General features: G+C 47.1%; 2 protein-coding genes across 2 annotated transcripts; both read left to right on the top strand.

The window, feature by feature from the left end:
- Positions 1 to 849: 849 nt before the first annotated feature.
- On the top strand, positions 850 to 6177 carry LOC100839860 (two-component response regulator-like APRR3). Its single transcript, XM_003577749.4, has 8 exons — positions 850 to 1238; positions 1328 to 1489; positions 3019 to 3149; positions 3440 to 3553; positions 3873 to 4029; positions 4146 to 4584; positions 4835 to 5621; positions 5763 to 6177. The coding sequence occupies exons 1-8, from the start codon at positions 992 to 994 to the stop codon at positions 5886 to 5888; spliced, it is 2163 nt and encodes a 720-aa protein (XP_003577797.2). The 5' UTR covers positions 850 to 991; the 3' UTR covers positions 5889 to 6177.
- Positions 6178 to 6344: 167 nt separating this feature from the next.
- Positions 6345 to 8105, top strand: LOC100835259 (classical arabinogalactan protein 9). The gene has a single exon (XM_003576243.4). It carries the CDS (start codon positions 7186 to 7188, stop codon positions 7855 to 7857), a length of 672 nt encoding a protein of 223 aa, XP_003576291.1. The 5' UTR covers positions 6345 to 7185; the 3' UTR covers positions 7858 to 8105.
- Positions 8106 to 13227: the final 5122 nt, after the last annotated feature.

Consider the following 13227-nt stretch of genomic DNA (forward strand, 5'->3'; position numbering starts at 1 on the left):
CATACCGCGTTCCCCAACAATATATACATCAGTAACGGTCTCTATGACCGTTACTGATGATGGGTATCATCAGTAACACGAAGTTAGTAATGGCGGCCCCGACCGTTACTGATATGGTTTTTCGACCGTTACAGATAACCGTTTTTGTAGTAGTGTGGGGCGCCAGTCGGCCCGCACCGAAAGTGCCCGCCTCCAGTCGGCCTGGGCCTGGCCTAGGCCGACTGAGCCTAATCGGCTTCGGCCAGGCCGACTAGGCCCATTCGGCCTGAGCGAGACCGAGGCCGTATTATTTTTAAATCTTTCAAAAAACATATATTATTTTTGAAAATGATTAAATAAACGTATTCCAGTCGGCCTGGCCTAGGCCGACTGAGCCTAATCGGCTTCGGCCAGGCCGACTGGGCCCATTCGGCCTGAGCGAGACCGATGCCGTATTATTTTTAAATCTTTCAAAAAACACATATTATTTTTGAAAATGATTAAATAAACGTACTATTTAAAAAAAATTAGCGGCAAGGAAGTGCCGGTCCACGCCAACTTCCCTTTCCACAAGTGGCCCATTCCCCACGCCTCAAGTGGCCGCCAAAAATCCAGCCCAGCTCATCACCCATGGCTGGCCCCACCCCTCAGAAAAAGAAGCAAAAACGAGAGGCCACCAGCTGTTCTCCCACCCCATCCGCCAAATACACATATCTCCGCCCCCAGAAAAAATCGCACCGGAAAATATCACACCAGGGTCCCACCGCACACAGACACCGCAGCGTCGGAAGGCAGCAAAGCAAAAATATCGGCAAATATCTGCAGCCGCTCGCTCGCCCGCGGTATATCTTTTCCGCCACGCTGACGTGGCGCTGCGCCACAACGCGGACCCCGAGGTTTCCCTTGCTCCAGCTCCTCCAGATATTTTCCTCCTCTTCGCTTCGTTCCCCTCTCCTCTCCTGCTCCGAGGACGGGGAGTAAGTAACGGACGCAAGGGCGGACGGCGGAAGAGATGTCTCCCGACGCGGACGGCGGGGAGGCTGCGGCTGCGGCGGCGGCGGTGGAGAAGGGGAGCGGCGGCGGCGGAGGAGAAGTTGAAGGAGGAGGGGGAGGAGTAGCAGCGGGAGGGGGAGCGGCGCGCGGAGTGATCCGGTGGGACGAGATCCTGCCGCGGAGGTCGCTGCGGGTGCTGCTCGTCGAGCACGACGACTCCACCCGCCAGGTCGTCACCGCGCTCCTCCGCAAGTGCGGCTACCGCGGTCAGTCCCCTCTCCCCTCCCGTCCCCTCTCTCTCGATTATTATTCCCCCCTGTTGTTGCTGAATTTTGTTTGTGGTGCGTTTTGGCAGTGGCGGCGGTGGCGGACGGGATGAAGGCGTGGGAGGTGATGAGGGGCAGGGCCTACGCCTTCGACCTCGTGCTCACCGAGGTCGACATGCCCACGCTCTCCGGCATCGACCTGCTCGCCAGGATCGTCGCCGCGCACGAGTGCAAGAACATCCCCGTCATAAGTAAGCCCTCTCCCTTCCCACTAATATTCCCCATGAGTTTGATCGAATCAGTGACTGCTGTAGCCTATAGGTTTCAGTTCAGCTGGCAAACGCGTTTGATCTCGCTATCTATGTAGCAGCTACTTTAAGCAAGGGTCCTTGCGCCATGTTTTATTGCCAAGTGCTTGGTTGTGCTAGGGTTTTTTAATTGTCGGCTTGTTGCCGGGTGCTTACGGTGCTACAGCTGCTCAATTGGCGCCGGTTTGAAATGGATTCGATGTTCCGATGTAGTCAGCGACTCTAGTGTAACCGAATTAATTGTTGTCCGATTCCACTTCTGTCGCCACATGAGTAACCCGCTAAAGGTATAAGCCAATCATTGCGTTTCTGAATGTTTGTGACAGACTTTTGGCCAGACTGAACTCGCAAACATGTTTGATCTCACTATCTAGCAGCTACTTTAATCAAGGGACCTCGTGCCGTGTTTTTATGCGTACTGCTTGAGTGCGGTAGGGTTTGTTTATTGTCGCCGGGCGCTTATGGTACTACAGCTGGTTAATTGGAGCTGGTTTGAAATGGATTCGGTGTTCTGGTGTAGTCCTTATAGCCAGTGACTCTAGTGTAAGTGTGTAACTGAATTAATTGTTGTGGGATTCCATTTCTGTCGTCATATGAGTAACCTGGTAAGGGCCATGTTTTTATGTGAATTGCTTAATTGCGGTAGGGTTCACTTATTGTCGCCAGGCGCTTATGATACTACAGCTGGTCAATTGGCGCTGGTTTGAAATGGATTCCATGTTCCGGTGTCAGTTATTTTTAGCCAGCGACTCTAGTGTAACTGAATTGTTGTTGTCAGATTCCATTTCTGTCGTCATGTGAGTAACCCGCTACGGGTATAAGCCAATTATTGTGTTTCTGAATCTTCGTAACAGATTTGTCTTGTGTGAGTGTACCTGCGGTTCAATAAATTGTCATCTTATTTTAGTTGCACAATTTAAGTATCTACGGATTTCACATCAAAAGTATGTTTTAGTTATGGGATTGAAGTTGGAACTTTGCATTAATGCCCAGAGGTACACTTGTGGATTCTAATTAGATAGCTTAATTGAGCAACCATACGATTTGATGGTGTGCGTGACTGACTGCCTTTGAACCAAGCATGGCAACACAGTACCTCAACTTTTTGAAAAATGAGTGCTGCTAATCTGGAATTAGGTTGAATTCACATGTTTGAAATAGGGGAAAGAGCCCAATCACATCATTGCTAAGACTAAGTGATTACTATATATTTGTGCGGTATACACGACGTACATGCTATGTAGTGACCAGCGCGTGGTCCTGATATGCAAATATGAGACTAATGCATATAAGGCGATGTACCCTAATATGACAAACACATGAGCAGCCGAGTGTCATATTGGAGTGATTGACCTATTGTTGATGTAAGGAATCGTGTGTGGCTTGAGATGCATTATTTAGAGCTCTCTTGAACTCAGTATTCATTGGATTTGTTATGTGGTTTATGATGGTTTATTGTGTTATCTGTACAGTGATGTCGTCCCAAGATTCCATCGGCACAGTGCTCAGGTGCATGCAAAATGGTGCAGTGGACTTCCTTGTGAAACCAGTGAGAAAGAATGAACTCCGTAACTTATGGCAACATGTGTGGAGACGGCACTCGGTAAGTTTTCATTCTGCAGCTCTTTTGGAACATTTTGTTTTGCTTTTGCAGCATATCTTTTTGGTGAATGTGGATTTTTTTACACTTATTCAATTGTATGCTTTGGTCTATAAAGTTTTGGATGCCTTTTTCCTTGGAATATTATCAACCCTATTCAACGGCTCCTATAGAGTGTGCTTGAAGTGCTCACATATAGTGTGCATTAATTTTAGTTCTCTGTGATTATGATTGCTAGATTGTTGATGTGTTCTAGTTTGCTGTGCAATAAAGCCTTGTGAATTCCAATGCAGATGAATACCCAAACAAATGCATCAGAAAACAATGCGGCCAGCAACCATATAAGTGCCAATTCTGGTAATAGGTCAAAGACAGGAGATAACAGCGACGAAGAAAGTGATGCCCAGGTGAGCATCTCAGCTGACTTATACATTATTTCCCTGTGATACGAAAGCATGTGTAGAATTGCACCAGTCTGGTTTCCTAAGGTTGATAAGCCAAACAAGCAAAACTGAAAGCTAAGCATATAAAGACACTACTTTTTCTACGTTTTATTTATTCTTCTCGTGACTCTACCCAGTAAACCCAGTTAATTGTAGGTAGCACTGTTTACTGAAACCTTAGTTCATCGTAAACTGGTCTTCACAAAGTTCTGGTTTCTCTTTTATATTAATTATTGGAGTTCTTCTGTGCCTAATATTTTTTGTTCTCTATTAACGTGAGCAGAGCTCTGGTAGCAAAAGGGAGACTGAAATTCAGAGTGTTGAGAAATTACCTGAGACTGTCACAGAAAATGGGGCTAGCTCATCCAGGGAACTTACAATACAGAATGGGCCTTTTGATAGAGTGACGACAAAGGCACATGCATTCAACATTAATGTTGGTAAGGAAGCTAAACATGGTTTTCTGATATTTGGTTTTCTTGTTCTCTGTTATTGGCTGTTTAATATGTACTTTGTGCATGCCATAGTCATTGTGATTTCATCTCTTGTTGTGCAGATCCCCCAAGTGGAAATGTGTGTGAAACTGGTGAACTGCAAGTGTTTTCAGCTGAGAAGAAATTACGTTCCAAGTGTCTTAATGGTATTACTTCTGCAAAGGTTGCTGGGCAGATTATGGATAATGCCTTGAGGATTGCTGATGCAAGTTCGTGTCGTCCAACTGATCCAGGCAAGGATCTTTTGGCTGCTGCCCCATCAACAGCTGGCAAAAAAGGCAACTCACCAGCCATAGAGAATAGTGCTGTCAACCCTGCCATGGAAAATACCCCTCATGAAAGGTCAAAGGGCACTGCAATTGGCCGCGCTGAGTCTTGCCCCCCTCGCTCTCTAGAGATCAACCTAGAAAAGCAGCCTCTGTTTAACTCTAATGGTTACGCGAACCAAGAATTCAAGGACAAGGATAACTTCCGTCACTCAAATTCCTCTGCCTTTTCAAGGTACTTATGTGTTTATTAATTTTAATTATTGATCCAAACAATTATGGTTTATCAACGGCATTTGTTTCTTTGGGACTGCAATTTTCGTATTATTAGATCCTGAGGTTGATATTAGCGTTTGTTTCTTTAGGACTGCAAGTTCTCTATTTTTAGATCCTGGGGTTGTATTAGTAATTGCTTACTTATGTACCGCATGCAATTCTGACTAGTTCTATTATGTGTGTTCATCCCATGGTTTTCAACATGGCAGGTATGGTAATAAAAGGATAGAATCATCAGTGCAACAGCTGTTTCCCCCCTCCCTCCACTTAAGTCATCACGAACCTGTTTGTGACAAGAATATCCAACCTGGTGGGGCCTTGTCTTCCCGTGAACATAATACATGGAAGAGTGCAGTGCAGGCTAAGGTTCCTTTGGACAGTTGCACAGAGCGTGTTGCCATCCTGAGTTCTAGTAGTGCAAGAGAAGATGCTGGCCCAAGCAGCTCCTCTCCTAGAACTGAGATTTTAAATCATCCTCCATATGGGTTTATACCTGTTCCAATTCCTGTTGGTGCTGCTATACCATATCACTATGGAGCAATTATGCAACCAATATACTACCCACAGGCTCCTTTTATGCAACATGATCCATCTGCCATCAACCAGATGGCAATTCAGCATGCATCTTTTCACTCTAATTATCATCAAAGTCTTGGTAAACCTTCAGAGGTTGTTGAACACAGACAGCTGGAAGAAAATCAGCTGTTGCATCATCATTCAAGAAAAATTCTCAGAGAATCAGAACCGATTGACTTGTCAAGACCTGAGAATGCTAACCCGAGTACTAGCTGTAGCCAGGATCTTCGCAGAGGAAGCGGGTGGACAGTGAGCGGTGAAACCGATATGAACACAAATACGATAATTGCCATGGAAAGCGGCAACGATAGCGGCATCCAGAACTTCAGTAACAACGGATTGGATATTGACCGGTCTCGCCGTGAAGCTGCCTTGATGAAATTCCGTATGAAAAGAAAAGATAGATGCTATGAGAAAAAGGTATTTTGTTTGTTTAGCGAACATGTATATTTTGGTACACACTTTCACACTATTGTTTGCAAATAGTTTCTATACATAGTTATCCAGATAGTCTTGTCGTTCTTACGAATGATCCTCTCCCTTTATCTGTCCATCTTTCAGGTCAGATATCACAGCAGGAAGAAGCTTGCAGAGCAAAGACCTAGAATCAAAGGGCAGTTTGTGAGCCAAAAGCTCAAGTCAGATACAGCAACGCCAACAACAACAGAAGACGTGGAAACTGACTAGTAGTAAAGTTTTGTTAATCCATGACGACTCTGCTTCTGATACTTCCCTTCCCAGGTGAGGGAAGGAAGGGCAATTTGGAAAGTGTAGTAACTGGTAAGAGTGAAAGGCTGGCAAAAGTTTTCCTTCCAGGGCTTAGCCTTCTGTACAAGTGTTAATTAATCGTACCCTTTTGTCGGTTGTTTATTGACATCCTTTGCCTTGCCATATAGTATTCTGTAAAGCGCGTAGAACTGAACAATGCTCAGGGATTATAGGAAACCAATGCAGATATCGAGGTTTTGCTGACTTATAATCGTCGTGTCAGATGCCTGATGTGTCATTGTTTATTTATACGGTTTTGCTATTTCTTAGGCGATTGAGAAATAACTATTTCTCAATCGATAATAACAACCTTTTGATTCAATTACTGAGATTCGTGTAAGATTATTGTAGACTTGATGGATAAGAAAATCTTGATTGGATGGCTACGATTGTTGACTGAGAAATAACTATTTCTTAGGCGACTGAGAAATAGACACTCCCCTATGCAAGCGGTCGAAATCCCGGCATGTGTTTTCTTTGCCTTCCAATGCTTCCTTGTTTGAACTCGGAGTAACATGCCCGTGGTTCCAAACATGCCATAAGCAGCAAAACTTCTCTTTAAGTTGCTTGCTACAAGCTCTCGAACCAGGCGTGCCTAGTAGATGCTTTACCTGCTTTGCACTCCGGAAAGCAAGCAGTATACGTGCACAAGATTACCTTTTTACCATGGCACTCTTTTACTCCATCGATCATCGTTTTAGTATGAAAGGTATCAATCACCCGCATAAGGTGCAGGTGGTGTCATTGCAAAGCCTGGGGATCTTCTAGTAATCCAGCTGTCGCAAAACGTACAGATTTTCCTTATTTTCTATTTATTGGATGAAGTTAATCACCTGTGTTTTCTGGTCCCTTCGCTAACAAATTCTCGCTTATGAGCATCTGTGTTTGGAGGCTTTATTAGGCTTGGAAGGGGAGGGGAGGAATCCATGGTTCCTTGTAGGCTGCTAATGCAAATGTATGCAGGGAGTAGCATTAGGCATCTTCTCTTTACACCTTGCTGCTCCTCACATTATTCCTTCTCAGCTTGCACCTCAAGTTTCGCACATCTTCATCTGCACTTAATTGTTTCACTGGCTAGCTTATATATAAACCCGGCCGGCCCACACACAACCAGCTCGATCCATAGTTGCAGGAATCTCATTCTCTCTCGCCTGCGGAAGCAAAGCTAGCTCATGAGAGCTCTCTGAAGTCTCATCTGTCAGTGCGCCGGCAAGCAATGGAGGGACCACGTCCCCGACCCAGAGCGAGAGCGGCAATCGCGTCGGCGCCGGCGGTGATCGTCTTCTTCCTGGCGCTGTGCTGTAGCGGCGGAGGAGCTCAGGCTCAGGCGGCGGGCGGTGGGCCGGACGCAAGCCAGCTCTGCATCAGCGAGTGCGGGACGTGCCCGACCGTCTGCTCCTCGCCGCCGCCGCCGTCTCCTCCGGCGCCATCGTCTTCCCCGCCTCCGGCGCCGCCGCTGCCGTCGTCTTCTCCGCCTCCGTCGCCGCCGACGCCGTCGTCGTCTCCCCCGTTGCCGCCGTCGTCGACGCTGCCGCCGATCCTGCCGCTGTCCATCGCGCCCCCGCCGCCCTACCTCACGCTGCTGCTCCCTCCGCCCCCTTCTTCCTCTTCTTCTTCCTCGACTCCGGCGGCAACGAGCAGCAACCCGTCCCCGCCATCACCGAAGAGCAGCAATGGCGGCAACGGCGGCGGGTCCTCCTCCTCGTCGTCGTCGTCTCCTTCGGCTCCGGCGTCCCACGTCTCGTCGCCGCCGACCCCGCCGTCGACATCGACATCGAACCCGTACTACTACTTCTACCTCTCCGGCGGCACCCGGGTCTCCGGGAGGAGCGTCTACTCCGCCGTGGGCGTCGCGCTGCTCCTGCCCGCCGTCGCCTTTTGGAGGTGAATCCACGCCGCCGTGGCCATTAATTCCGGCGATCTTCACCGTGGTGGTAGTGTGTTTATACTGTCGGTCGGTTGGTTAATTAATTCTCCTCTTCGTCAGATTCAGAAAGCTTGATTAAGTTAGATACCCGGCCGTTGATGATGTCTACGTGTTCCTGAAAATGCATCTGTAATCGTTCGACAGTACGTTTGTTTGATCAGTTAATTGTTGAGCTTTTTTTTTATAGAACACTCTTTTTATTTTTGTAAGTCTATTGTGTTTACTGTTTACTCAAATAAAAAAGATAAAATCTGTTGTGGCAAACGGGATTACGATAATTTGCCACAAGACACTAAAACAATGGGAAAAAAAACAACGGCAAAAATTTATGATCGGAGAGAGTACATCTTGGTAGCCGCAAATTAATTTTAATTGTGGTGGCGAGCACACCTTCCTTTACAACGGAACCTAATCCCTAACCTCTCCGACAAGCCCATGACCAATATCGACCTGACCTCGCATTCGTCTCCATCATATCACCATTGTAGAGAATGGCTACGCCTAAAGCCTAAAGCAAAAATGACGTTCGGAAATCAAACGACGATCTCTTAGGGTGGTTTCTATTGTAACCACTATACATGCCCTAATTTGATTATGACTCCGTCCATTCCCGAAGCAACAAGTAATGAAATACAACGGAAAAGAGGAGCAAACGTCACTAGCCAAGTCGTTTTGCAGGATTAAGGTTCTGTTTGTTTGGGTTTCTGCTTCAGTTTTTGGTGCTTTTAGCAATCTCAAAAGCACTTCTCCCGTTTACATATGAAGCTGAAAAGTACCTCTGGACGGAAGCAAAAGCCTAAACAAACAAGACCTATTACTATCTCCGTCCAACAATAAGGGGCCGTATTAGCTTCTCTTTGACCTATGGTTTGAACACAAATTACTCTAATAATATATAATTATAGGACATAAGTTGATATCCATTATATTTCTATTCAACGATATTTGCTTATGTTTATGATTTCGATCACATTAGTCACATATTAGTGGAGTAATTTGTGGTCAAAAGTTTGGTCAACGCAAACCTAATATGTCCCTTGTTGTTGGACGAAGGGAGTAAAATTTAGGGAGGATACATCCAGGAGTCTGTGAGGGCCCATCTATACTCATGAGGTGATTTGGGCTTGCCTTCTCGTGTCGGGCCCGTTACGCTCTGCTTCCTCGTTTCATTTGTCAAAGAAAATTGCCCTAAAAAAAATGTCAAAGAAAAGAAAAAGGCACTTGCACATTTCAAATGACACTAAAAAAAACTGGAACTGATTATATTCTGTATAGCAAATCCAAATTCTATTGAGATCCACTGAAACTCCCTCCCAAACAGAAACAAAAACAAACCCAAATCATCACCGAATATAGCTAATAATCCAAATTTATTCGTTGATCCGTCGTCCTTCTTCTTCCGATAAGCAAGCAATCAGTACGTCCATTGCTGCTGCGGCGGCGGCGCGAGCAGCGCAGCGGGCGGCCACCCGGCCCGGAGCACGGCCATCTCCGCCGCCATGGCGCGCAGCTGCAGCTGGATCAGGTGCTGCTCCCGCGCCGCCGCCGCCGCAGCCATTGCCGCCTCCTGCTCCTTCCTCATCATCCGCGGCGGCTTCGCATTCGCAACCGAGGCCGCTGCCGCTCTGCTCTGCGGCGGCGGCAGGTACTCCTCGGCGCGCGGCATGAACACGCCTGTTCCGCCGCTCGTCCTTGTCGGCGCCAGCGGAGGGTGGTCGGCGGCGAAGAAGAAGAGCGGGGGCGGAAGCGGCGGCTGGAACCTCAGCTGCAGAGACGCCGCCGCCTGAGCATCTCTCGGCGCCAAGCCATTGCCCTGATCAAGGCGGCGAGCGCAGGGAGGGGCAAGGCCAAGGGCGCGCTGCTGCTTCTGGCGGTCGAGGCCGAGGATGCCGACGAGGCGCGCGGCGAGCTCGTCCACGGCCGTGGTCGCGCCGCCTACGCCGTCAGCGACGCCGATGTCCGCCAGGATCTCCCTCGGCAGCAGCCGGTGGACGTCGTCCTCAGCAAATGCCATCGCCATTGCTCGATCGTCGTTCAATTCGAGGGTCGTAGTGGAGGAGGTCGGGGAGAAGAAGAAGAAGAAGAAGAAGAAGAGGAGGAGGAGGCGCCCTTGGCGATGAATTTGGCGGGAGATGGATGTTAATTACAGGAGACGTGGGCGCGGCAATTAATTTATACCGGCGCCGGCGCGCGCGCGTGCGTGGGAACGTGGGACGCCACGCCATGCCAGCGTGTGTGTGTTCTAATTCACACTCAATTCGATTCATATCTTTTTTACCCACGACCTAAATTTATTTTAACCCACGCACGACCTCCTTAATTATCTCCAGCGTTTGGTAACTTTTCGCACGCACGCACGCTTGGATTTAATCTTACCTCTCCCAGCTCATTTTCCCACGGGGGTTTCTTTCTCCAGAATGTATTTTTTTTTTCTTGCGGGGTCTACAGAATTAATGTATTTGTGGATTCGTTTTCCTCACGCTTTGATTCTCCTTTCGTGTGCGTGTTTCCATCTGGCTGCTAAAATAACGTGGTCAACGCGCGCTTTTTTTTGAGAGGAAGGTCAACGCGCGCTTTCTTTTGAGGCAAAGATGGCAGCTTTATTGATTGAAAAACACACTTACATCGTTCAGAAGCAAACTAGAAATAAAATCGGACGGATTCTCAAGCCAAACAATACGCTGAGAACCAACCGCCTCACAAGCTAAAGTGTGAGCTACCAAATTACTCTCCCTAGAACAATGATCAAAACTAACAAAGCCAAAACCTCTAACAAGAAAAGAGCATTCTTCATAGATCGCCGCAGCAGGACCAATGGAATTTCCGCCATCGAGCATCGTTTGCACCACCTCCATGCAATCGCTATTAATCTCCAGTCTATTACAATCCACCTGACCAGCTAGCAAAAGCCCATCACGAAGAGCTATCGCTTCCGCGATTAACGCATCTGCTACATTCTCAATACCATACCAATTACTTGCAATGAAAGTACCCATATGATCTCGTATGACAACCCTAGTAGCACGTGTCTCCGCATCAGCATTGAAAGCCGCATCAACATTCAATTTAACAAAATCATTTTTCAGTCTCACCCATCCGTGGAGTCTGATTCCCGCGTTTTTGCGGCGAGCCTGAAAATAATTCATAGCAAGAGCTGCAATCGCATGAAAAAACCTGGCACGGCGCTCCCACCAGGTCAACGCGCGCTTAGTTCCAAGACACAAGGCAGTGAGTGTATTTTGTGTATATTTGTGGGCTTTTGCTACTGTGGCTAGCAGTTGGGCCGATCTGGCTATGGGCTTTTCTTTGTGTGTCTAGGTGCGCTGTTTGGAAAGCTCTGGGCTTAGATTCTACGGGAGCCGGAAGAAAAAAAATGAAAAAATTCACAAACCATATTAGAAGTGTCGACAAGATCTGAAATACACACGTACTTTCATTTGTAAGTAGGCTACAAAGGAAAAATACAAGTGCATGGTTCTATACCACAATTTGCAATATACATGAATTCACTTCCTTACCGGTACACAATCCATATTCTATACCTATCTAAAATATACGGACTGTTCCATTCATCATCGTCTGTCAAACTTTCAACAAATTTGTGGGCCCCCAAGATTGCACGTATATTCGACCTACTAAGCCGGCTGCCCCGTTACCTACACCAAATTGGATTGGAACTACTAAGCTGGCTGGCCCGTTACCTGCACCGAATTGGACTAGAACTCCGCGAGGGAATTCATCGCCAACGGGATCATTACAAGAGTCGGGCAACAACTCCGAATCTGACGGGAAAAAGATCGCTCCGCCGAAACACTACGGGAGTCGGAAGATGAGACCCGATCCGTCACCCATCGGGCAAGGAACCGAAGCCACGGCCGTCCCCTCTGTCTCCCAGGCGCAGCCACGGCTGGTTCCCTCTTTCGTTTTCCAGCCACGGCCGTCTTCTCTTAGGGCTAAATTACACGAGAAGATGGCGAATTGTTAGAAGAAACTAATGAGAGAGACTGCGAGAGACAATGGTGGCAGCACTTAGGGCATAGTAGAGAGAACATCCAGCTGCCAAAACATAAATTTGTTGTCCCTTCTAACTATTTGTTTTAACGGGTGAAGTGAGATAGTGGGGAGAACTAAAAAATTTAAGTGATTCCGTCTCAAAACTTCTTTGACCGGGTGATGTTATATAATTTTCAGAAGAAAGTGTATTATTCTATTTTGAGAGTATAGACACAATCTTCGAAAGAAAACTTTTTTAAATGGATACTTGGTGATCGTTAAAGAAGAGCAAAGAGAGGTTTTGATGCATGTTTTTGAATGTATCATTTTATTTTGTTGTTTCGTTGCTATGCACGTCATTTCAGCTAGTAACAAAAAAAAACATTGGTAGTTGGAAACTGATTCAAAATAATTGCACAAAGACTATACGTGCAATTTACTACTTGCACATGTGAAACCTCATTGCGTGACGGTGGATGTTAGGAAAATACCAGTACCGCCTAGAGGTGCAAAAAGGTGAACCCGAGGCCAAATTAACATGGGGATCAAAGCCACGATGATCTATCAAAGCCACGATGATCTAATTAGAACTCTAAAGGCATCACGAACACATCTACTCCCTCCGTCCCATATTAAGTAATTCAAATTTGCCCAAATATGAATGTATCTATACCTAAAAAGCGTCTAGATATATGTAATAGAAAGTCATTTAATTAATATGGGACGGAGAGGGTTACGAGTATTATATAGATCTTCCTCATGGAAATTGATAACATGGCGGGGACCACTTCCACTGGACGTCGACCAAGAAGTCAGCATCCATATCCAGAAAGAAGCAGATCGACCGTCGCCAACCGTGACGGATGTTAGAGCCAAGAATAGGTCATGATCCGATCGACGAGCTCAACGCTTGTCAATTAGAGCCCATGGCTTATGTGACTGCGTCCACTTCAACCATTCCTTATCATCGATCTTAGACGGAGGGCTCTGCTGATGCAGAGGCCGGCGCTTTCTCCCTGTTTCGAAAAAAATTTGAGGGTTCCGCTACAAAAAGACAGCTTGATAATGCCGGGGTCACATAAACTTGGAATAGAGGTTTGCCGCCAAAGAGAAAGAGGAATGCGAAACACTTTTCAACCGAGGCCGGTATATACTGGTGACCACGAGGCCGCACATTTCTTGTCGGGATTTGCGCACCCTCCTCGCTGGGAATCGCGCACACGCAACGGACGGCGGATAACATGGGGGTGGGAATGTCCACGCTACAACGGACGGCGGAAAACTCGCTGCGGCTAGATTCAACGCTCTCAAAGAGGAATGTATCCTCCCCACAGTTAA

This window comes from Brachypodium distachyon, chromosome 4 (genome assembly GCF_000005505.3).
Source record: "Brachypodium distachyon strain Bd21 chromosome 4, Brachypodium_distachyon_v3.0, whole genome shotgun sequence".
Taxonomy (NCBI): domain Eukaryota; kingdom Viridiplantae; phylum Streptophyta; class Magnoliopsida; order Poales; family Poaceae; genus Brachypodium; species Brachypodium distachyon.